Source organism: Salmo salar, chromosome ssa09 (assembly GCF_905237065.1).
Source record: "Salmo salar chromosome ssa09, Ssal_v3.1, whole genome shotgun sequence".
Lineage (NCBI taxonomy): Eukaryota > Metazoa > Chordata > Actinopteri > Salmoniformes > Salmonidae > Salmo > Salmo salar.
The window spans coordinates 129880218-129905223 of record NC_059450.1 but is presented as its reverse complement, the minus strand read 5'-3'; the positions used below and the strand labels follow the sequence as shown (position 1 = coordinate 129905223).

General features: G+C 41.2%; 2 protein-coding genes across 3 annotated transcripts; both read right to left on the bottom strand.

The window, feature by feature from the left end:
• Positions 1 to 396: 396 nt before the first annotated feature.
• On the bottom strand, positions 397 to 8462 carry LOC106612813 (protein FAM222B). Of its 2 annotated transcripts, none has more exons than XM_014214330.2 (3): positions 8146 to 8462; positions 6065 to 6195; positions 397 to 5898 (listed from the first exon to the last, which is right to left on the bottom strand). In XM_014214330.2, the coding sequence occupies exons 2-3, from the start codon at positions 6147 to 6149 to the stop codon at positions 3722 to 3724; spliced, it is 2262 nt and encodes a 753-aa protein (XP_014069805.1). In that variant the 5' UTR covers positions 6150 to 6195; positions 8146 to 8462; the 3' UTR covers positions 397 to 3721. The 2 variants fall into 2 exon arrangements, with proteins under 2 accessions (XP_014069805.1, XP_014069804.1); XM_014214329.2 differs by having other exon boundaries at positions 8054 to 8224.
• A 199-nt stretch (positions 8463 to 8661) lies between these two features.
• On the bottom strand, positions 8662 to 23814 carry LOC106612814 (flotillin-2). Its single transcript, XM_014214331.2, has 11 exons — positions 23580 to 23814; positions 21616 to 21697; positions 18169 to 18259; positions 17687 to 17810; positions 16981 to 17099; positions 14900 to 15013; positions 14524 to 14643; positions 12373 to 12587; positions 11831 to 12014; positions 11177 to 11326; positions 8662 to 10847 (listed from the first exon to the last, which is right to left on the bottom strand). The coding sequence occupies exons 1-11, from the start codon at positions 23626 to 23628 to the stop codon at positions 10809 to 10811; spliced, it is 1287 nt and encodes a 428-aa protein (XP_014069806.1). The 5' UTR covers positions 23629 to 23814; the 3' UTR covers positions 8662 to 10808.
• Positions 23815 to 25006: the final 1192 nt, after the last annotated feature.

Genomic DNA, 25006 nt, shown 5'->3' with positions numbered 1-25006 from the left:
TTGGGCCCCCAACAATGGATAGAAGTGCACCACTGTGTAGTGTGCACAAGCACCTAGGCTATGCTTCACACCCTTTCTTTCTTTCTCTCTCACACACACACACACACACACACACACACACACACACACACACAACACACACACACACACACACACACACACACACACACACACACACACACACACACACACACACCATATTAAGTCCAGTGGAGGCACTTCATATGAAATAGTAACTGTAAACCTGATTTTCTCGAGCTGTACAACATTATAGAGCAGGTCAAATAAGCTGAAATGGAACGACAGGTACATTGCTTGGTTCACTGTAGCAACAGTTGGTCCATTTCCACTGCAAAGATTTACCATCTCGCATTTCAAAAATCCATGACAACAAAGTATAAATAGTAACCTTTATTCCACTAGTACAACCCATACATCATTACTATATATACACACACACACACACACACACACACACACACACACACACACACACACACACACACACAACTATTGTGTGTTCAGACTTGAATTCATTAGCAGCTTCAAGGGCCAGGCACACAACAGTAGTAAGAGCCAAACAACAGAATCTAGCTACCGCCCTCAGGGAAGAAAGCTCAATCCATAAGATTAAAGGTGCTACACATAGGGGACAAATTCTATCCGGAAGCTCGGTGAATTGCAACAGCACTAGGCTACTTCCAAAACAAAATCTACCCTCTCCCGCAACCCATTTCCCCGTAACATGGAGACTCACGCTTGAGCCTTTTAGTTTCGGTTTTGGTCCACCAGCTTCAAAACAGCTGTAAAAACTATATATTTTTTGTTATTGAAAATATATTTCACAGAGATTTAGACGGTACAATGATTCCCTACACTATTCAGTGCTTGTTTTCTCACATACAACTGAAATTGAGGGAACCGTGTGGAATTTTAGAAACCAGGAAATTACGGAGCGATTTTTACGTTGGCCGCTTGACCCGATTTCCACTAAATAACAGCCAAAGTCAAAACAGCTTTCCCGTTTCAACATGTTGCTCTGGCGGGAGACGAATATCACAGCTAATTGGGCAGGTATGTAATACTATGAAACAATATCATCCCACTATTACTGCAGATATATTATAGCCATTTTATGAAATGACAATGCAAAATCCTATGTGTAGCACCTTTAAGGCTACATAAAATGACTTATGACTTTTCCATCTCTTACTGAATGCAGCTAATCATGAAACGTCAGTTTGCATTGTTTTGTGTCTGATGAAATGCTTTACCTATGGCACCTATGAGGAAAAACCTATGGCTTCAGAATGCAGTGATCAAGGAAATAAATTAGCTAAGATCTAAATTACTGAAGGCTATTTGTCACATAGAAACAACTAAAGAAACGTAGTCCGAAGACCATAGTTACAGCCCAGTGCCACACACACCTATAAAACTCTGCTAAATACTATTCATACTTTTCATCCATTAAAGGAGGATTTTTACTTAGCAATTTAACAGTGTCCTTAAATGAAAACATATGCAGAAACAATTGCTCGTATCATAACTATTTTCGATATAGGATCCTACACCATGCAGTTTGAGGAAATCCAGCATGGTGTAGAAAGTCATAGAACATTTAAGGTGTCAAGGGTAACTAATATAACATTTTAAGGCTTTTTTCAAGAGTTATCAGGGAGGAGGAATGTGGGGCCATCACAAGAGTAAGCCGTTACCCAAGCTAAACTGAGGAAAAATGCAGCATGCTAGACCCATAGAAATACAATTACTAGAATAACAGAAGTAATTATATTTCTATGGCTAGACCCATCTACTAGCATAAGGTAACCTGCATTTAAAAGAACTGGACCTCAGTTTTCTAGGTAGTACAGAGACAATATACAATTAGGGTTAGGCTAGCAAGTGAAGGACAGGCGTATCCTACGAAGCAAGCTAGATCTACTCAGGGTTTTCTAAAGCTAGCCAGATTCCGTTAGTACGAATAAGAGCTGGATTGTGAAGCTAAAACGGTGGATATTGCTCATCCACCTGCCGCTAATTATAGCAGGGTAGTAACTGCACATGTATGTCACACATGGCTGAAACATCAATCCATGGGCGAGTCAGTGCCATATTTTCATTTGTGGTGAAATCAAAAAGAAAATCTTAAAAATTCCACAGACTATGGTATGAAATGGGCTTTTAGAAGCACCATCTTTATTACTTATCATTGATGCCAACTTGGTGTGCTTATCAATGAACAACCACAAGGACCCCCCCCCCCCCAATCGATAACATTTTATTAAGTCATTAAAAGTGTTACTGGGTGTATAAAATGCATTGTCATTACCAAATATGTAATGTGATATATTTTAACACTACTCTTTAAGACAAATTGATTAAATATTTAAATCACTAATCTTCCTCAAATGAAAGGGATCATGACGCTATGTTTGCAAGAGGGTGGAAATCTAACACTGTTGGTCCTCAACTCGTGGCTCAGTCATTTCATTCAGTGTAAGTGGAGTTAGCCTTCCCCAGAGTAGGTTAGTTCTGAAGGATTCGTTGCCAGAGATTTACCTTGCTAAAAAGTGAGCAACTTTTGTATGACCGGTTATCCCGAGTTGAACTCAGTTGACCAAAGTTACCTCTAACTCCTCAAACCTGCTTCGTAGGATACCCCTCAGCTTACCACAACCCCCACAGACAGGCAAAGATCCACAAGGAATTGTTTACAGTAGTGTATAGTAGTGAAACAAAGTAGCAAATAACATTTTAACCCTCTGGTATGTTCAGTTGTACTTGCAAGTGATCAATTTGGTCTTTGCGCACACAGACAATTCCTTTCAAGATCAGGGGATTGATTCTACAGGGTTCACATTATTCCAAGACATTTAATGTTTTTCCAGAAGTGAGCTTTTGTTCCTTTTGTAAATGTTTAGCATAACATTTTGATTCTCCAAGTCCTCATACTGAAAACGTCACCGGTGAAATTCAAGTAACAGCACAAGGTAGGGATAAAATAAAACAATAAAAAATTACTTCAAAAGCACTCCGTCTTAAGGCCTTACCACACACAAGAGGACAGGACACAATGGTTGTAGCATTACCTTACTGTATATGGGGAGAGATTGAAGTAAGAATATACTCTTAGACATTGACCTGATTCATATTAGCATAGACAAATACCCCTTCAGCAAATTAGTCTCATTGGGGCATTAAAAAGCATGCATCCTCCATCATGTCTATATGGAATTTTTATAGATGCGTCAATGTAAACATAGGACAGGAAAGAAAACCCAATTTTCAGCCACTGTAAAAGGGAGTGGTTGGTTCCATGACAACCTGGGCATAACTGGCACTTATTATGTGGACAGGATGTAGCCCTACTAGGTTCTCTACCTAGTCCTAGATCACAATAGCGTATCCCAGAAAAATACTACAAGCAGCAGATGTCCATGTTGTGGTATGAGTAAGTATTCCTCATCACTGGAACAACAATATAAAACCTTTCATCTGGCACTAAGGTTTAACAGATACCATTTTAAAGGGCTGAGGACGCATTTTTAAAAATACATAAGTCAGAGATTGAACATTGAGAGCAGGAGCAACCGACCTGGGAGAACATTCAATTGATCACTTGCAAGATATCTAAAACATGTTTACACCTGATTGTAACCTTGAATCACTCACCAACCATAACACACGACTGGTGAGGTGAAGAGAGATATCTATCTATCTATCTATAGCCTGGGTGGTGAGCATGGATATGTCTACTGTTACCTAGCTCTGGGCTTTGGGCTGGAGCTCTACCCATGGGGGGCCTGTGCATCTTCCCCATTGCGCCTGGGTTCTGCTGGAACGCCTGGAACTCCCCAGACAGGTAATCAGACACATTCTGCTGCATCAGCTTGGTCTGACCCAGGTCTGGGACCCCGGGTCTGGCTCCAGGTCGATAGTGTGATCCTGGTGTGCTGCAGTCTATGGAGGCTCCTGCCGGGCCCCCCTGGAAGGTCATGGGCAAATCCTGTGGGCCTAGACCGTCACTTTTGGCTGCTTGTAGGACGCTGCCCCATGGAACCTGCAAGTAGCGCCCGTTGGTGTAGCTTGGCATGGTGCCGCCCGCTGGGCCGGTGATGGGGGGCGAGGGGGTTGTCTTGTCTGCTGGGTGTTTAATTGGGAAAGATTGTGGCTGCGAGGCCAGCAGCTTTTGGGGGTAGTTGTGGGTCTTGGCAGGGAAGCCAGGCCCAGAGGGGGCTTCTCTCCTGGGGTTCTTGCAGGGGTGGGCTCCATCAGGCAGGTGCTGCATGTGAGCCAGCTGGTGCTGGTTCCAGGAGCGCTGCTGTTGGATTTGCTGCTGTTGGAGCTGATGTTGCTGCTGTTGGAGCTGATGTTGCTGCTGCTGCTGGTGAACCTGTTGGAGATGCTGTAACTGATGTTGATGCTGGTGAGCCTGTTGTAACTGCTGTAATTGCTGCTGCTGTAACTGCTGCTTCGTGTCAGTGTGGAAAGTAGGTGGCATCCTGTTCATGACAGCCATGTTGGGCTGTAGGCCACTAGCACCAGCAGGGCCCTGGGACCCTCCAGGGGCTTTCTCTGTGTGGCCCAGCAGGCAGGAGGGAAGGAGGCCAAGGTTGTGGGGTGTGTTGACCCTGGAACTGGCGTTGATGAGGAGGTTACGGCTGATGGGGCTGGGGTTGGCGATCTGCCCCTCGCACACCGAGGTGGCGCCCAGTCCAGCCCGAGCCTGGCAGAACTGGTTGATCTGGTGTACGATGCTGCTCAGGTCGGTGCCCGGCCGGTTGTGGTGCAGGCCGGCCGCCATGGACAGCGGGATGGTGGAGGTAGATACAGTTACGTTTGGTGGGGCGTCTGCATCTGGCAGCTTCCTGGGGCCGTAGGGGGGGCCTGGCTGTGGTTGCAGGGCATTGGAAGCAGAGGGGGAGCCAGGGCCGGCACCGGAGGCCTGGGGGAGAGGCTGAGATGGGGGGAGGCCCTGGGAATGTTGCAGACTGGGTGGCTGGGCCTGGGCCACATCAGACAGGTGTCGCAGGCCCTGGGGGAGAGGCTGTGACAGGGGCAGGCAGTGGGGGTGCTGCAGGCCCTGGGAAAGTTGCAGACTAGGTGGAGGCTGGGCCTGGGCTACGTCAGGCAGGTGCCGGAGACCTTGAGCCCGAGCCTGCTGTAGTAAATCTTGTTGGTGGGGAACAGTCTGGTGCTGCAGAGTCTGAGGATGAAGAAGATTCTGATTTTGCTGCTGCTGCAATAGTAAAGTCTGCGTGTGAGGCAAACTCTGTTGCCGCTGGACATTCTGCGCCAGATTCTGCTGTACCGTTTGCAGCTGGGACAAGCTTTGTTGCCGCTGTAAAGTTTGAGGGTGGGCCATGTTCTGTTGCTGTAAAGTTTGAGGCATATTCTGTGGCTGTGAAGTCATGGGGTGAGCCATGTTGTGCTGCTGCTGTAGAGCATGCTGTGGATGTGGGTGGCCCTGTTTCTGTGCCAATGCCTGGGGCTGGGTTTGAGACATGCCCTGGAGGTGGGGGACAGGCTGGGGGAGGTTTAAAGTGCTCTGAGCAACGTACGGCCCGCTGTGGAGGTTCATAGATGGTTTGGAAAGCAGACGGGCTCGGCTGCTGTCCGTATCTTTGAGGACGACTTTGCCGGGCGAAGTGCGGAGGACGGCCAGGAGGCCCGCTCTGGTGCTGCTGACCTGAGACGGGTAAGGACTCTGGCGCTGGCTGGAGCTGGACGTGTCCAACCCGTTCACAGTGCGGCGGATGTGCTTCCTCTGTGGTACTTTGACACTGTTGGGGAAGATCTTTATGGTCAGAGGATTGTTGCCGACTTTCTTAGCAAAGGCATCCAATTCTGCTGGGGTTGGATAGTTGGCAGATTTCATCTTCTGTGTAGTGTCCCCTAGGATGGGAACAAGGATAGAGGGAGGGAACAAGGAATTTTAGCCTAACCAAAGTTAATTAATTCAACTAATGACTGGAAAGTATATACATTAAGTGGAAATATGAAGAGGAAACGGATTTCTCTGACATTATAGTACTCAATTCTATCAGATAAAAACACTTACATTGCTGAAGTCCAGTGTTCATCTGCGTGTGGGAGAGAAATCGGGGGGTAGGTTCACCTGATGATGCTGGCAGACAGGCCAGCATGTCACACTTCCACTAATGCAACATGGGAAATGCTCTCCTCACCATGCTGAGACACACACACACACACACACACACACACACACACACACACACACACACACACACACACACACACACACACACACACACACACACACACACACACACACGGCTATTTATTTCCTGTACAGTATGTGACCTTTCTAAAATGGCAGTCAGTAATCAGCCAGCATTTGTGCCCCAGCCTTCAACAGCAAACACCCTGCCTGCAGCTGGACAGAGATAGCAGCGGGCTTAAGATGGAGACGCCTTTTCTCCTTTCCCAGGGCACAGCAGGACAGACTGCATGATGGCTACCGGCTAGAGAGCCTCCTGCTGCCTCCACCAATCTCTATGTCTGCATCCCAAATTACACCCCATTCCCTATATAGTGTACTACTTTGACAAAGGCCCATAGGGTGGTGACGAGGAAGAGGCACTCCAAAGACCCTTAGTGTCCGGAAGTAATTTAGCCATACATTATAGTCATTGTGATCTGTAGAGCTGATATTTTCTCAAATTTTCTTGTGCCAACTACCTCATGACCTTCCTGGATAGCTCATTATATTAATAAAGTTTGATTTAATCAACAACTACAATAGTCAGTTGAAAAAAGGTTACGGGTACGAGACTGTACATATCTGTCTGTGTTGGTAGAATCACATTGAGGGTGCAGTATTTATGAAGTTTGGCAATGAGGGTGTGCATGTGCACCAGCTGGGCGCAAGTGCACACTAGGCTAATTCAGGAAACAGATTGTAGTTTTTATGCCCTGATATAAGGAACCAGCTGCGAAAAGTTTGATTAAACAATTCAGACTGAAACGAATAAGTCAGATGGCTTATATTTAAGGAGAGCAAATCAATATACAATCCTAAAATCAGCTGTAACTGTCAACAGTACAACAAAACTCAAAACGATGTTTGAGTGAACCCTGAATACAGAAAATGAATGGTGAATTTCCTTCCGGACACAAGGGCTCTGGTCTATAGGGCTCTGGCCAAAAGAAGTACACTATATCGGAACTAGGGTACCATTTAGGTGTGTGTGTGTGTGTCTCAATACTTTACAATACTAAGCAATGCAGAACAGCTTTGTGTTAAGTATGTATGTAAATGGTGCTTTGTCACCCAGAACGCTTTTCAGTTCTTGAACGAAGTTAAATGTGACAGAATTCAGAAGTCCCAACGAGTCAAGCATGATACGTCTTACACTGTAGCTGGTTAGTGTATCCAGCTGGCGAGTTCTTGAAAATTATGGACATGTAGCTACTAGTTACAATAAATATATTCAGTCTGATGACTGGGTCTACCAGAAATGTTACTGCATCATTGCGTAAATATCAATAACACTAGTCATTCAACGTGGTTGTAGCCTAGGTAGGGCTTATCTGATCTAGAATGCCAGGACATGCATATAACTAGCTCGCTAGTTATGAACAAAGATCATTCTTAAATATTATCTAGCTGGTGTCATCGTTGAGCAGCATTGTCTAGTAGTCAATAGACCATTCAAAATGTAAATGAACACGAGCTAGTGTTCGCTACTGTACTGACAATATTGGCGTGCCAAAAAGTATATATTTTTTCAAATGTATAACAGAACACTTGAATTGTAATTCTAAATCAGTAACGTTACTTAAATAGTTACCTTCTAGTGTAACTGTAGCCTAAGTTAATCGGTTAATAAAGAAGCAAGCCATGTAGATAGCAATGATGAATGCTAACAAGCTAGTGTTAAATACCCCGAGTCATAGCACCAAAGCATTGAACACTTCTTTGTGCTGCTAGCGATCAGCTAGGCTAACTAGCTAACGTTAGCCAGCTACTGAAGTAACACTTTTGCTAAAGGAAACACCAAAAACAAATAATACGCAAAATACTTACTCCCCGCGAAGTCAAGAGAAAGGCATTTGCGAAAACGTCATTTTAGCGAGATGATCGAACATAGATATATTTTGGTTATGTTGTTAGCTCACCGATGCCTTATTTCTGGTATTTGCTTTCTGCAACAGCAACTTTGAGAACACATGCGCAGTAGGCACTCTGGGGGGTTTCAGGACCTTTATTACGCATAGTTTAGGTGTGCATACTCAATGCCTGACTAATATTCCTTGAGATCCCTGATGAGAGATGAAAGCGCTGAGATTCTTCCCGCAAGATGCATTAAAAACGATTTATGATAAGAATTGATTGAATGAGTGACAGGATTTGGCTTAAATTAGTAAAGTATTGCAAGACTAACTGGTGCGGTAACTGAAAAGCGTTGGGCCAGTAACCGAAAAATTGCTGGATCGAATCCCGGAGCTGACAAGGTAAAAATCTGTCGTTCTGACCCTGAACAAGGCAGTTAACCAACTGTTTCCCGTTAGGCCGTCATTGTAAATTGAAATTTCTTTACCGACTTGCCTAGTTTAATAAAAATCTGGGTTTACATGTCATGAATGTTGCAGCTGTCCACATCGATGCAAGATACTCAATTATTAGAAGAAGAGCACACCTATTTGTAATTTTATTAGCATGACAGATGAAGACTGAAATATGGTAATATTATGTAACATTCACAAATATGTAGTCCTGTTGAAAAATAAAAACATCTACATTGACTCCAAAAAAAATGGAGTGCATGAATATCTCTATATTTGACAACAGTAAAGTGATGATTATTTTCACAAAAAGTATCCAAAAAGTATCTTTAGTGGATTGTCAAAAAAATACAAGCTTAGCCAGAACAATGCATTTGGTTGTGAAGCCACAAAGTAACTCAAATCCAAATTACAGTTGTTACACAACTGAAACCTTTTCACAGTATTGGCAAAATTACTTAGATTACAATGGCTGCAATGAAGTAGAGTCAAATCAATTTGAGGGCAGACAAAAAGAAACATAACAGTAACAGTCCTTCATGAAACATGAAATTAAGAAAGTCATTTTCATTTGACTAATTAAAAAGAACATTACGATATGTCTGGGAGGGGGAAAGGGCAAGGAAACATTTTCCCAACATTATTTGAGCGCTGATATTCTTTATAATTTGCTCAGTGCTTTTTTGTAATCTGTCCACTTACATAATAGCTGGAGTTTCCCATCTTGGTTTCCCATGATCTCATGTTGAATAGTGCAAGTCACCAAATCAGTGATGATCTTGATGAGTCTTACCTCCACGATGACTAACCACAATACAACAAAAAGCCAATATAAATCAGATTGCGATTCAGTCTTGGAATGAGCTCAACAAACAGATCATAAACATGGAGGTAATGTGGAATGACAATAGTGTAACAGTACATATACCCTTTTTCACAATTATAGATAATTCAAAGCAAGATAAATGACTAAATACATTGATCAGCATTGTCTAAACAGGAGTGATATCTTTCTCTGACAAGTGTATGATATACAGAGTTATCTTTAAGATTACATCGTGGACAGAACCTGAAGAGCTGTCTTACATGGCTTAAAATGTACTTACATTACTATATAAAACTGCAACAAGTGTCTGTCAATGTTATAATCAAGTCACACTAATCAATTGAAACATGAAATTAAGAAATCAACAGAATGAACAAAATTACTTCTTAAAAACATATCACAGCTCGTATTTTTTTTAAATACCTATTCCTGTATAATAAAAATGATAAGGAGCAATGACTAGTGTTTGGCTATGAGTAACACCATTTTACTACTTCTTGGACTCATAACCCTTGGACTCAAAAACGGAACTTTCACCAGGACAAAGAGTTCTCTCAATAAATTATGCTACATCATTAGAATCCCACAAAGTACTTAATCTCTCCCTCAAACTTACTTCAAGTCAATTCAGTACTTCAACTTACTTCACACCAATTCAGAAAGATGCAATCATAGCCAAAGAAACAAAAGGACTGCCAATCAGGTTTCTGGGATGAGTATAAAAAGCCATTCTTGTTGCTATAAATGAAAGTGTGTTTGGAACAATGTAAAACTAAAATGAAAACACATTATTTCTTAAAGAGTGGGAAGAATTCCCAGTTACCCAGAGTTTTGACTAAGTAGAAGCCTAAATAAATAATTTGAGGATAGTAAGCAGTGAGCACCTTGTTTCATGTAGCACTTGATACCACTTGTCACCTGATTGTGAAAACCCATAACTCATCATAAAGGACAAATTAAATCAGTTAAATTAAAAGTTATATACATTAGAGTACAGTAACTTCCATAACCTATACAATAGTCACATGATAGCAAGAAGAGATAATTACTGAGTAATAATGGTGTGTAATAGGCAAGGTGAGTACAATTTTGAAAGAAAATCATAGAGGTTGCTCTTCTTGACAGCTGTTCACTGACATGAAATGGTAAGGTAGAGACTAGAGAGGTTTATGAGTAAAATCAAAAAGGCTCAGTTCATGCTAAATGATTAAAGTCATGCGATCTACTTATTGTAAAAAGCTTCATGATTCAAAAAGTAGTGAACTCAAACGATACAGAGTATATGAAGGAGCAGCGGTACATGCAGATATTCTGGTCCTGTAGAAATTAAGGCACCAGAGGTTTAAAAAAATCCACTTGTTCATATTTAATAAATAAATAATAATTTCAAGGGTATTGAAGGCAGTCTATGAGAGTGCATAAAACAGAGAGTAGAAGGGAGAGATTGTTTTCAGGCCTGAGCATCGGTCATCCTCTGCAGTAGTGGGATCTGTTGAATAGGAAAAAATAAATAAAAAATGTTTAGGCTAGAAAGAGATATTGTATGCTAAAGTATCATTTCACTATTTCTGAAAAATTGCATGTAGGTTGGAACAATCCAGCAGCACCAATAGGATTCTGTAGGACCTATTGGCTAATTCATAGAATTATTATAACAGACATTAGCACTCTATTCAAGTCAACGTTCCATGATGGGTGTAATTATATTTCTATGGACTCACTAATCTGTTTTACCTAACATTTTCACCATGCATGTCTGGTGAACAATACTATACTGACGCTAAGTGAAGTTCCACTTCCTGTCCAGCCCCTAATTACCTTTGATAGGTCAATTCCTGTGAGGGCATTGATGGACACAGGAAGTTCAGCCAGGAGGCGGTTCACTTCCCCCGTCACATGGTTTCCCTCCCCGCTTAGGATTACTATCTCATTGGTCCTGGCCAGCGGCGCCGCCACCTTGGCTGCAATCTAGGAAGACACGGGCACATTGAGATGTTTTTATTGTACTCACATCACAAGACACATTTATGGTATATAATGGCATATTACATCAACAAATCATCGGACTTGTGAGTCACTTTAAGATGGTGTAATCTGACACTTGTACATGTAGGCTACCACCTCTAACACTGGCTGACAAAGATACCGTAGATAACTACTGGCTGATGACTAATACCACTGTACTTTGTCCAGTCAGAAATAAAAAGTCAAACACCGGCATTATTACTGTTACTAGATTTTAACTGTTTATTAGTATCAATGTTACTAGGTGTATCTGGGGGCATGTTAATGAGTGTCTACTGTACATCTACACATTACTACCTCAATATGAATATCTGTATGAAGGTCTCGTCAAGGCAGTAGTGATTTAATTTGATCAAATCTAAACCATTCAAACGCACGCATGAATACACTGCATTTAAAATAATCAGTGCAATATGACTTATGTGACTTAATTCCATAGTCTGTTACCTTGGGCAGGGCCTCCAGGACAAGAGCAATCTTGGCTGCCTCTCCATACTGCTGGTAAGCCTCAGCCTTAAGTCTCATCTTCTCAGCCTCAGCCTTCCCTATAGCCTCAATGGAGCCAGCCTCTGCCTCGCCAATTCTCCGGATCTTCTCTGCCTCTGCCTGGGCCGTTAAAACCTTCTTCATCCTGAAAGACACAACACACTTGTATCAGAACTGGGAAACTAGATTGTTTTCCAAAAGAGACAAAAAGTATCCGCTAGTTTCCAAAATAAACAATTTAATTCATATGCTATTATTGTGTAATTACCATTTTAACTGCTCACTTGTTAAAAAACGAGCATTTTTTTCACAGTTAAATGAAGTGCTACCAATCTACATGTGTTGAAGAATTCCAGACTCATGAAAAAATGTTTTTGTGATAGAAGACATTGCACATAAAGTTGAGTGGAATCACTAGTGAACAACAGTTGGTATGTTACAGCTAGGTAAGCGTATAACGGGACTGTGGATATGCTCTGTTATGATATAAAAGCTGTTCTCACTTCTGTCCCTCAGCCAGCTGTTGCATCTTGTATGCCTCTGCCTCGGCAGGCCTCTTCACCATGGCGATGAGCTCCTTCTCTGTGCGGAAAATCTCCTTCTCCTCAATGGTGATCTGCTTCTTCCTCTGAACCACCTCAATCTCTATCTCCTCCAGCCTGATCTTCTGCTGTTCTTTAGCTGCCTGCAGCTCATAGGCCAGCTGGGCTTCCGCTTTCTGGAGACACAGGGACAGAGAGAGACATGACCATGATGCCCATGTTGAAGCACACAGACAGAGACAGGATCATGACATGGCCGTCTATGTTGATAGAGGAGTTTTTATGTTGAGGTTGGCTGGAGGGAGCATTTGGCTGCTTAGGGCTACAGTGAGGGAAAAAACGTATTTGATCCCCTGCTGATTTTGTACGTTTGCCCACTGACAAAGAAATTATCAGTCTATAATTTTAATGGTAGGTTTATTTGAACAGTGAGAGACAGAATAACAACAAAAAAATCCAGAAAAACGCATGTCAAAAATGTTATAAATTGATTTGCATTTTAATGAGGGAAATAAGTATTTGACCCCTCTGCAAAACATGACTTAGTACTTGGTGGCAAAACCCTTGTTGGCAATCAGAGGTCAGACATTTCTTGTAGTTGGCCACCAGGTTTGCACACATCTCAGGAGGGATTTTGTCCCACTCCTCTTTGCAGATCTTCTCCAAGTCATTAAGGTTTCGAGGCTGACGTTTGGCAACTCGAACCTTCAGCTCCCTCCACAGATTTTCTATGGGATTAAGGTCTGGAGACTGGCTAGGCCACTCCAGGACCTTAATGTGCTTCTTCATGAGCCACTCCTTTGTTGCCTTGGCCGTGTCTTTTGGGTCATTGTCATGCTGGAATAACCATCCACGACCCATTTTCAATGCCCTGGCTGAGGGAAGGAGGTTCTCACCCAAGATTTGACGGTACATGGCCCCGTCCATCGTCCCTTTGATGCAGTGAAGTTGTCCTGTCCCCTTAGCAGAAAAACACCCCCAAAGCATAATGTTTCCACCTCCATGTTTGACGGTGGAGATGGTGTTCTTGGGGTTATAGGCAGCATTCCTCCTCCTCCAAACACGGCGAGTTGAGTTGATGTCAAAGAGCTCAATTTTTGTCTCATCTGACCACAACACTTTCACCAGTTGTCCTCTGAGTCATTCAGATGTTCATTGGCAAACTTCAGACGGGCATGTATATGCATTCTTGAGCAGGAGGACCTTGCGGCCGCTGCAGGATTTCAGTCCTTCACGGCGTAGTGAGTTACCAATTGTTTTCTTGGTGACTATGGTCCCAGGTGCCTTAAGATCATTGACAAAATCCTCCCGTGTAGTTCTGGGCTGATTCCTCACCGTTCTCATGATCATTGCAACTCCACGAGGTGAGATCTTGCATGGAGCCCCAGGCCGAGGGAGATTGACAGTTATTTTGTGTTTCTTCCATTTGCGAATAATCGCACCAACTGTTGTCACCTTCTCACCAACCTGCTTGGCGATGGTCTTGTAGCCCATTCCAGCCTTGTGTAGGTCTACAATCTTGTCCCTGACATCCTTGGAGAGCTCTTTGGTCTTGGCAATGGTAGAGAGTTTGGAATCTGATTGATTGATTGCTTCTGTGGACAGGTGTCTTTTATACAGGTAACAAACTGAGATTAGGAGCACTCCCTTTAAGAGTGTGCTCCTAATCTCAGCTCGTTACCTGTATAAAAGACACCTGGGAGCCAGAAATCTTTCTGATTGAGAGGGGGTCAAATACTTATTTCCCTCATTAAAATGCAAATCAATTTATAACATTTTTGATATGCGTTTTTCTGGATTTTTTGTTGTTATTCTATCTCTCACTGTTCAAATAAACTTACCATTAAAATTATAGACTGATCATTTCTTTGTCAGTGGGCAAACGTACAAAATCAGCAGGGGATCAAATACTTTTTTCCCTCACTGTATATTCAATGTTAATTCTGGGCTCTCTGATCGCGTAAAATGTCGCATTTACTAAATTACTAACGCCTACTGATAATTTAGACTCAGATGGACCAACATCACAGACTAATTTAGTAGACTGGAATTTCTATCACACTGTACTCATTTAACTGACATTCAAAAGTGGAGTATGGAGTTCATGCAGACCTTGGTGTTGACTTCTTGGTTGAAAGCAGCCTTCTGCAGTTCAAGTTCTCGTTTGGAGTCGGCCATCTTTGTGTCGGCCAGGAACTTGACATCCATCATCTCCTTCTTGCACTCCGCTTCCTGGCGAGAGAGAGAGTGAGACAACGAAAGAGAGAAAGAAACAATGAGAGAGAGAAGAGATTTGAATGTACATGAGCGAGAGAGGGCGAAAGGATGAGGAGAGAGAAACAGAGTGGAAGTGTATGAGGAGAGGAAAAGGGCAAATTAATCAAATGAGCTTACAAACGTTTCAAATGAAATGTATGTACATTAATACAGACAAACATAACCCTAGAATTAATTGCCCCTCAGGAATTTTAAATGTATTGAATCTTACTCTTATCCCAGCATCCCTTTCTGCCTCTGCCACACCGATGTCTGCATCCCTCTGGACTGCTGCTGTCTGAGTCTTCCCCAGTGAGCTCAGGTAGTCCACTTTATCATAGACATCCTACAACACACACACACAGTAGCTCAGATTACTATACACTACCAGAAATACTTGAGGGAACAAAAACATAAATAAAATGTCCAACATCAACATGTAATAACATTAATTGATTGTCGCACTTGCAGTGAAGAGCTTGTCATGACGTGGCCCTTTCTGGGTGTAGATCATTGCTTCCCCCCTCTCTCACACTCTCTCCTAACCCAAGTTTATCACCTCCGGTCGTAAATACCGGGTAGAAACTACCATGCAGTATTGAGGGAGAGTGTCTCCCAGAACAGAGACTTGGCCAAACTCCTAATCCCCAAAATGAGAGAATTAAACCATATTGCTACTTTTGAGAATGATCCGTGGACACTTAAGGGACAGTTATGACGAGTGCATTTCATTTGGTGATCTCATGAAGAACAGGAAACACACATAACGGTATCTCTTAAAGTATACATTTCCCAGCTGCCAGGTTTACATCTAAATATTGTGAAAAGTATGTGATTAAACAGGAAACTATTTGTGAAAAGATGTAATGTGATATTAACCTTCTAAATGAGTATGGATTTTCATATAAAGATTAACTAGTCAGTGGCCACACCCCCATGACCCTAGACATCACATTAGGCACCATGGACCGCCCTTTTCTACTGTTACATTCACATCAGACTAAGCAAACCCCAGTGTGAGCTGTGGTTGCGAATGGTTAAGACCACGCAAACCCCAGTGTAAGCTAAGGTTGTAAATGGTTGAATCTCTAAGACCAAAACATGCCGGGTGACGCTGGTTTGTGAAGTGGTTTAAACTACAACTCTACTAAAGGACAGGACTATACCACGTGGAGCATTGGCTACACGGCTGGAAATGGTTAAACTCTGAGACTATCGATCCCTACAGAATAAGAGCAAATCTTAGACGTATAATTACTAGTCCGCAGCTAGAAATGACGTAAACCTAGAACGAGAATACCAACAACCGCCGAAACTTCGATTCTATGAGAACATTCCCGATTGGTACTCTTTAGTATCCATTCTAACAACCACAAAATACTTTAATCTTCAGGGAAACGCAACCAGAGAGACTCTGATGAACTCTCCAGCAGACGGACCGGATTCCAACAGAGAAGACAACAACGACATACGGGCGTAAATATATACTTGCAATTATTCTCAAATGAGCAGCCGTTCATGTGCGAAGGGTTGGCATTTCAATTAATATAAATCTAGACTGTGTGTAATGAATCTATTTTGTCTTTCCCGCTCAGTCTCACCCCTCCCTTTTGTCTACCAAACTGTCATATCGGCTTTGCCCACTAGGGACTTTCCTATCATTGTTAGTAACCAATATCTACTGTTTATGTATTTCTGTGATTTGATTAGTTAGTAAATAAATAATTAAGCCAATTTGTATATGGCTGATTCATAATTTATGCTAGTGTTCATGCAGATAACCAAGAATTCTACGACGTTCAGATGAGACTGATAGAATGTAAAGAATAATTAATGATTGATTGCTATTGATATAAAAGATCTTCAGATCTTTAAGAGTGGATTCGGGAGATAGCCGCTCTATATAAACAAATGCTTCAGTGGTGCCCCAACTTCCTAGTTAATTAAGTTTACATGATTAGTTTAATCACGTAATAATAATTACACGTAGGGAATTGATTTGAAAATAGCATGTAATCTCATTTAACCATACTAGAGACACAACAAGCTGATAATAAAAAGTGAGTCATTGACGGGGACTGTGACAGTCTAGGCTAACTCACGGCTATTAGAACTACTACCAATCCACATTACTCAATCCTAATCAACAACGGTGAAGACTAGTTAAGTGGAGTCACCTCCCAATCAACAGGTTTACATCATTCATTAAATGCCATAGGATAAAACACACCAATAAAACTAAAACATTCAAATAAAAACGTGTGTTTAACTGCATTTACCCTCCACACTTCATGGCACCACTAACTGACTCACCTTGATAGTGAAGCTGAGGATCTCAATTCCCATCCTGCCCACGTCAGGCGCTGCCACCTCCCTCACCAGCTGGGCAAACTTGTCCCTGTCCTGGTAGATTTGCTCCACCGTCAGTGTGCCTGGGGAGTGGGAAGAGCAGAAGAGCCTGTCAGTCTCTACAACACTGGATATAGACCTACTTTACTTAATTAAGGCTATCCCACATGGTAGTCAAATAATCACTGAAATTCATGGGTATTTACAAAGATAAAATGCATTGATAAAACAACATAGATCTCTAAAGTCATCATCATCATAAAGTAAAACATGATAAAATCTCATAATACAGGACATATAATGTTTACTTTTCAATAGTGCAGTGTGTATATTCTCAGATTTCATGTTTGTGGTTTTAGAAGTTACCCTTTCACACATTCAGGCTCTCATTACATTGACTGTCATTTCTAATTTTATCTAAATTATTTGAATTTAGACAGGCTATATTTAGTACAAAGCTTGAACAAACTGTTTGAAAAGATACCCATCTGCAATTCTTTGTTGTTGAAAAACTACCCATCAGCAAAACCCATGTGTATGTGGGACGCTGAGGTTTAGCCACTGATTTACATCAGCTAACAGAGAACAAAGCTAACAACAACCAACTGAAATCAACAGAAGACCATAATCTAAAAAAATATATATTTTACTTTGGAGAGATTCTCCTCACCTAGAATTGAGCGTAAATGTCCCTCCAAGGTTTGCAAAACCACTCCTTTGATTTCGGGGACGGATTTGCCCAAAAACTGCTCGCAAGCAATTGCCAAAAGATCATGATCTGTCATCACTTTGATCTGGAGAAGAGATGAAGGAGAGATTTGGAAAGACAGACTGTGGCCTGGTTGCATACGCAAATATGAATCACTGTGATTTAACAACTTGATCTATGGCTGTAAGTTAGCGAGCTCTTTGTGTAAACTACAGCTGCAGTTTGTAAACTGGTATGCTACAATGAGATATTAAAATCAATAACAATTAAAGTTATAAATAGGTAAGACATATTTTCCAATTCAATGGTGTCGGTTTCATACAACTGACGAAATGATACTTTGGCACTGTTTTCACTGACAACGCATTTTGCGAGACAAATGATGGGAGGTATGTCATGGTGGTGACTAGTCTGTTTCCAGCATTTTTTTAAATTATTTTTACCTGTGCCACCCCAGTGACAGTGATGGCGACCCCCTCTGCAGTCTCAACATCCTCACACTTGGGTTGGAGTGTCATAATCTCCAGTGTAATCCTATATGAGGGAAAAAAGTATTTTAGTTAATGCAGACCTTAAAGGGGCAACCTGCAGTTGAAACAATGACACGTTCTCTCCCCACTGTTTTGGAAAAGAGCTAAGGGATGGGGCTGTAGAAATGCAACCACTCAAATTCATAGACAGAGCTATGGATACAAGGAGTGACCATCCATGATTTCAAAATGATAGTTTTAACCATCTTGTGAGGCTATAGTATAGAGTGTTTGTTTTAGAGGTCGACCGATTAAATCGGAATGGCCGATTAATTAGGGCCGATTTCAAGTTTTCATAACAATCGGTATTTTTGGCTACCGATTTGCCGATTTAATATATATTTTTTTTTAAATAATATTTTTTGTATCTATTGCAAGTCAGTTAAGAACACATTCTTATTTTCAATGACGGCCTAGGAACGGTGGGTTAACTGCCTTGTTCAGGGGCAGAACAACATATTTTTACCTTGTCAGCTTGGGGATTCAATCTTGCAACCTTACGGTTAACTAATCCAACGCTCTAACCACCTGCTTTACATTGCACTCCACGAGGAGCCTGCCTGTTACGCGAATGCAGTAAGAAGTCAAGGTAAGTTGCTAGCTAGCATTAAACGTATCTTATAAAAAACAATCAATCATAATCACTAGTTAACTACACATGGTTGATGATATTACTAGTTTATCTAGCCTGTTCTGCGTTGCATATAACCGATGTGGTGCGCATTCGCGAAAAAGGACTGTCGTTGCTCCAATGTGTACCTAACCATAAACATCAATGTCTTTCTTAAAATCAATACACAAGTATACATTTTTAAAACCTGCATATTTAGTTAATATTGCCTGCTAACATGAATTTCTTTTAACTAGGGAAAATGTGTCACCTCTGCAACAGAGTCAGGGTATATGCAGCAGTTTGGGCCGCCTGGCTCGTTGCGAACTGTGTGAATACTTTTTCTTCCTAACAAAGACAGCCAACTTCGCCAAACGGGGGATGATTTAACAAAAGCGCATTTGCGAAAAAAGCACAATCGTTGCACGACTGTACCTAACCATAAACATCAATGCCTTTCTTAAAATCAATACACAGAAGTATATTTTTTTAAACCTGCATATTTAGCTAAAGAAAAAAAAAAAAATCCAGGTTAGCAGGCAATATTAACCAGGTGAAATTGTGTCAGTTCTCTTGCGTTCATTGCACGCAGAGTCAGGGTATATGCAACAGTTTGGGCCGCCTGGCTCGTTGCGAACTAATTTGCCTGAATTTTACGTAATTATGACATAACATTGAAGGTTGTGCAATGTAACAGGAATATTTAGACTTAAGGATGCCACCCGTTAGATAAAATATGGAACGGTTCCGTATTTCACTGAAAAAAATTTACGTTTTGTTTTCGAGATGATAGTTTCCGGAGTTGACCATATTAATGACCTAAGGCTCGTATTTCTGTGTGTTTATTATATTATAATTAAGTCTATGATTTGATATAGCAGTCTGACTGAGCGGTGGTAGGCACCAGCAAGCTCGTAAGCATTCATTCAAACAGCACTTTCGTGCGTTTTGCCAGCAGCCCTTCAAGCATTGCGCTGTTTATGACTTCAAGCCTATCAACTCCCAAGATTAGGCTGGTGTAACCAATGAAATGGCTAGCTAGTTAGCCGTGTGCGCGCTAATAGCGTTTCAAACGTCACTCGCTCTGAGACTTGGAGTAGTTGTTCCCCTTGCTCTGCATGGGTAACGCTGCTTCGAGGGTGGCTGTTGTCGATGTGTTCCTGGTTTGAGCCCAGGTAGGAGCGAGGAGAGTGATAGAAGCTATACTGTTACACTGGCAATACTAAAGTGCCTATAAGAACATCCAATAGTCAAAAGGTATATGAAATAGAAATCGTATAGAGAGAAACAGTCTTAGAATTCCTATAATAACTACAACCTAAAACTCCTTACCTGGGAATATTGAAGACTCATGTTAAAAGGAACCACCAGCTTTCTCATGTTCTGAGCAAGGAACTTAAACTTTTTTACATGGCACATATTGCACTTTTACTTTCTTCTCCAACACTTTGTTTTTGCATTATTTAAACACGTTTCATTATTTATTTGAGGCTAAATTGATAGTATTTATGTATTATATTAAGTTAAAATAAGTGTTCATTCAGTATCGTTGTAATTGTCATTATTACAAAAACAAAAAAAACATTTTATATATATATATATATATATAAAAACGGCCGATTAATAGGTATTGTTTTTTTGTTGGTCCTCCAATAGTCGGTATCGGCGTTGAAAAATCATAATCGGTCGACCTCTAGTTTGTTTACATTCGCTTTGTTTACAAACATAGTAAAACAAGCTTATATTTTGGGTTCTGATGGAGTACAACAGTTGAACTAAGCTCATGAGGCCTTCAATTATTCAAGAATCAATGGTTACATATCATCAACCAAAAATGGATATAGCAACTGCAGATTGTCCCTTTAACAGCACAATAACAGAGGCAGAGGAGAAAAACGCTCTGCATCAGTATTATGTGACAATGTTGTCACTGACAACACATCAGGAGCAGAAGTAATTGAATAATTTGGAAGCTCAGCTGAAATATTGTTATCTTATCTCATCATTGAATAAATAGCATTGGGAAGTCACATGAGGAGTTTCACAATGGCAACATTTCAGTCATGGAATATTTCTATAGTGGAACGTTTTATTGTTTCTGGAGATTTACTATTTCTATTGCCACCACTTCCTTGACATGCCCCAAACGACTAGTGACTAGTTACTGGCTATTGAGCAAAAATAACCTGAAGAAACCCTAAACAAAACATTGCATGCTTTCATGTAAACCCAGGGGATAATGCTTTACAGTCAGTTAATAAACAGAAGACAGCACCTAACCTACTGTGAAAAAGGGTAAAAATGGGGCCAAGTGACACACGGGGAAAAAAGGCAGAAGAGTGAATGTGTACTGTAGTTTAAGGTGAGGCCAAGTGTCCTTTGCCATGTTTCCATTTGAAACATCCAGAATTCATTAACACAATGTAGGTCAGTCAGGAAAGTGTGGCAAAGAATAAAATAGTCTTCCACGCACACACCTCCTGGCTGATTTTTAGTCCGCAGATGATTGGTGTGTTTACTGATAGCTGAAAAACCTGTTGGAGCTGTGTCCATAAATGATTGTGGGTTTCTAAACCTCAGGCAGCCCTTTTATCCAATTTAGTATTTGTATGGAAATGTTTGGTCTTATTTTCCCATTGAAGAAATAAAACAAGCCTCCTCCAGACCATTTGCAAAACAACCCATGATTGCTGATAGACTGATGAAGACAATTCTATAGCATACCATGACATCGTCATCAACGGTCTCACCTTTGAATGTCAGTGATGAGCCACCAGGCCCAGGCCCAGCCCCCCACCATGTAGGTCTTCTCATCTGAGCCACAACAGGCACCTGAGAAAGGATAAAGACAAGGCGTGAGTGAGTCAGTGGCACAAGATTTCCATCGGGGAAAGACTCTCATTCATCAGCACTCATTAATGATGCTCAGTTGACACCCTTCTTAGTTGTCTTGGTGCCATGCAATAGCTAGGTTACTACAGGGACAAATGTAAAACATGTAGGTATAAGCTACTCAGACTTCTATAAGGGTAGGCTACATGATTACATAGCCTCGTGTATAATTTCCCTGCAAGCTTAGAAATCCCTTGGCCTTGCACTTGGTAGCTAAGCGAGGATCATATTACAGTGTACATAGCTAAGGATGTAGTAACTCAAACAATCAAAACACGGAAGTGTTGGTATCACTTAGCTCATTCAAAACTATAATTTTGACCTAAAATACTTTTGTCCCTCATATAGGATTACACCTGAGAACGTGACGCTCCAAACCAAGTGTGAGGATGTTGAGACAGCGGGGGATCCCCCATCACTGTCACTGGGGTGGCACATGTAAAAAAGAAAAACAAAAAGGAAAAAAAAGAACCTGTCCATAGCCTCACTTCTCAGGCATATTGCATGACTGTTATTTGGAGTTGTGGTAAAGGCCACCAGCTGGAAGGAGACTAGTTGCCACATTGCATTAGCAAGGCTCGCATCCCAGTTCAGCAACATTATAGTGACTGTGTTCCCAGAATTCAAATCAAATTGTATGTCACATGCTCCGAATACAACAGGTGTAGACCTGACCGTGAAATGCTTACTTACAAGCCCTCAACCAACAATGCAGTTCAAGAAATATATTGCTAAGCATTCAAAATGCAATGAGTACTTTTGGTTGTCAGGGAAAATGTATGGAGTAAAAAGTACAATATATTCTTTAGGAATGTAGTGAAGTAAAAGTTGTCAAAAATATAAATAGTAAAGTACAGATACCTGAAAAAACGACTTAAGTAGTACTTTAATGTATTTTTACCTAAGTACTTTACACCACTGCTATTTTCACAGGTAGACTGGTCCTGGCAGCTAAATCAACCAAATAATCAATCTATCGATTCTCAAATGCGATACAGTTCTAGAAACAAATACCTTTACTTTCATATCACATCCACATTTCACAAATGCAAAAGACACACTTAATGTACACTGTTTTAACCGGCTTTACCATAGTTGCAGCCAACAATATTTTTCAGTGACAATATGTTTCTGGGGTTACACACAGGTGTTCGGAGCACGCGAGTTAGCTAATTAGTACAGGTGGTCCCTCTGTCTTTGTAATTAGCATAGGTTGACCCTCTGTCTTCTGTAAACAGGTGTTTTAACATAGAGATATGTGGGGGAACAATAACCCTATAAAAAAGGTGTGTATCAACTTAAGATTTTCCTTTTTGAAAATAGTTTCTTTGATATGAAAGATCAAGTCCTTATGCTTCCAAAATCATACCACAATCAATGCGTGTTAATGTTCAGACAGAGTTGCTTTTAACAAAACTCCCCCACAGAACACGCCTTCGTCCAATGACTCTTATGATGTGTAATGTAATAGAACTGAGAGACACGATCAAGGGCTAGTAACAACCTAGTTAACTACGTTAGTGAAGCGATATGACTTATGTTGTTTATCCGTCGAGCAAAATCAATGCAATGACCGCTTCATTAACTAGCTACACAATCAATGTATTTATAAAGCCCTTCTTACATCAGCTGATGTCACAAAGTGTTGTAGAGAAACACAGCCTAAAACTCCAAACAGCAAGCAATACAGGTGTAGAAGCACTATACATTAACTGAACCGTTGGTAAACGAATAGGTTAACAAAATAACCATATATTAACAATTAAGCTTGTATGATAGCAAGCTAGCTACAGTAGCATGGCAGGAAGGGGGGGACACCTACCAGAGACAACCACGGCTTCATTTGGTCCAACTGTAAGGCAGCTACCCATCTTCTTCTGGTGATATAATCTCTCAAATATAGGTGAAACCCTTCTGTATTGTAATATATATTGGTTGTGTGGTTAAATGTCTCTCAATTCGATTAAAAACAGTAAACATTCACAGCGTCTTTGCCACCTTCCTATTAAATCTCCTGCAAGCCCCCGCCCCAAATCAAGACGGTGACGTAGCCTAGCTAGAAGCTAACGTTTGTCAACATGACATGCCCTGCCCACTTCATGGGGCTCTCTCCCTTCGCATGCAGTGTACAAGTAGCCACTACGTAGTAGCAGTTTCTATTGATAAAAAGGAAATATACTATCTTAGAAACATATAACTTCCCAATACATTATAAAGAACGTAATTATATATGCAAAGCAATACCTTCAGGACTTACTCATTAATTAAATGTAATTTGTGTTTTGTGTTTTGGAGAACATGTCAAGATAGATGCACAATTTATGTTAGAAGATTGCCCCCTGTCGGATAAGAAATGTAATAATACTTTCATAAGATAACTTTTTTTTAAACGATTTTTATTTCACCTTTATTTAACCAGATAGGCCAGTTGAGATTACAACTGCGAGATAAAGCAAAGCAGTGCGACAAAAACAACACAGAGTTACACATGGGATAAACAAACGTACAGTAAATAACACAATAGAAAATCTATTAGCTGTGTGCGCAAATGTAGTAAGATTAGGAAGGTAAGGCAACAAATAGGCCATAGTGGTGAAAAAATTGCAATTTTTGCAGATGATGATGTGCAAGTAGAGATACTGGGGTGCAAAAGAGCAACAACAAAAAAATAACAATATGGGGATGAGGTAGTTGGGTGGGCTATTTACAGATGGGCTGTGTACAGGTGCAATGATCGGTAACTCCAAGAACAAGATATCTCCTATAGGGAAATTCTTCTGGAATGCATATAAACTCAGCAAAAAAAAGAAATGTCCTCTCACTATCAACTGTGTTTATTTTCAGCAAACTTAACATGTGTAAATATTTGTATGAACATAACAAGATTCAACAACTGAGACATAAACCCACAGACATGTGACTAACAGAAATGGAATAATGTGTCCGTGAACAAAGGGGGGGGGGGGGGGTCAAAATCAAAAGTAACAGTCCGTATCTGGTGTGGCCACCAGCTGCATTAAGTACTGCAGTGCATCTCCTCCTCATGGACTGCACCAGATTTGCCAGTTCTTGCTGTGAGATTTTACCCCACTCTTCCACTAAGGCACCTGCAAGTTCCCGGACATTTCTGGGGGGAATGGCCTTAGCCCTCACCCTCCGATCCAACAGGTCCCAGACGTGTTCAATGGGATTGAGATCCGGGCTCTTCGCTGGCCATGGCAGAACACTGAAATTCCTGTCTTGCAGGAA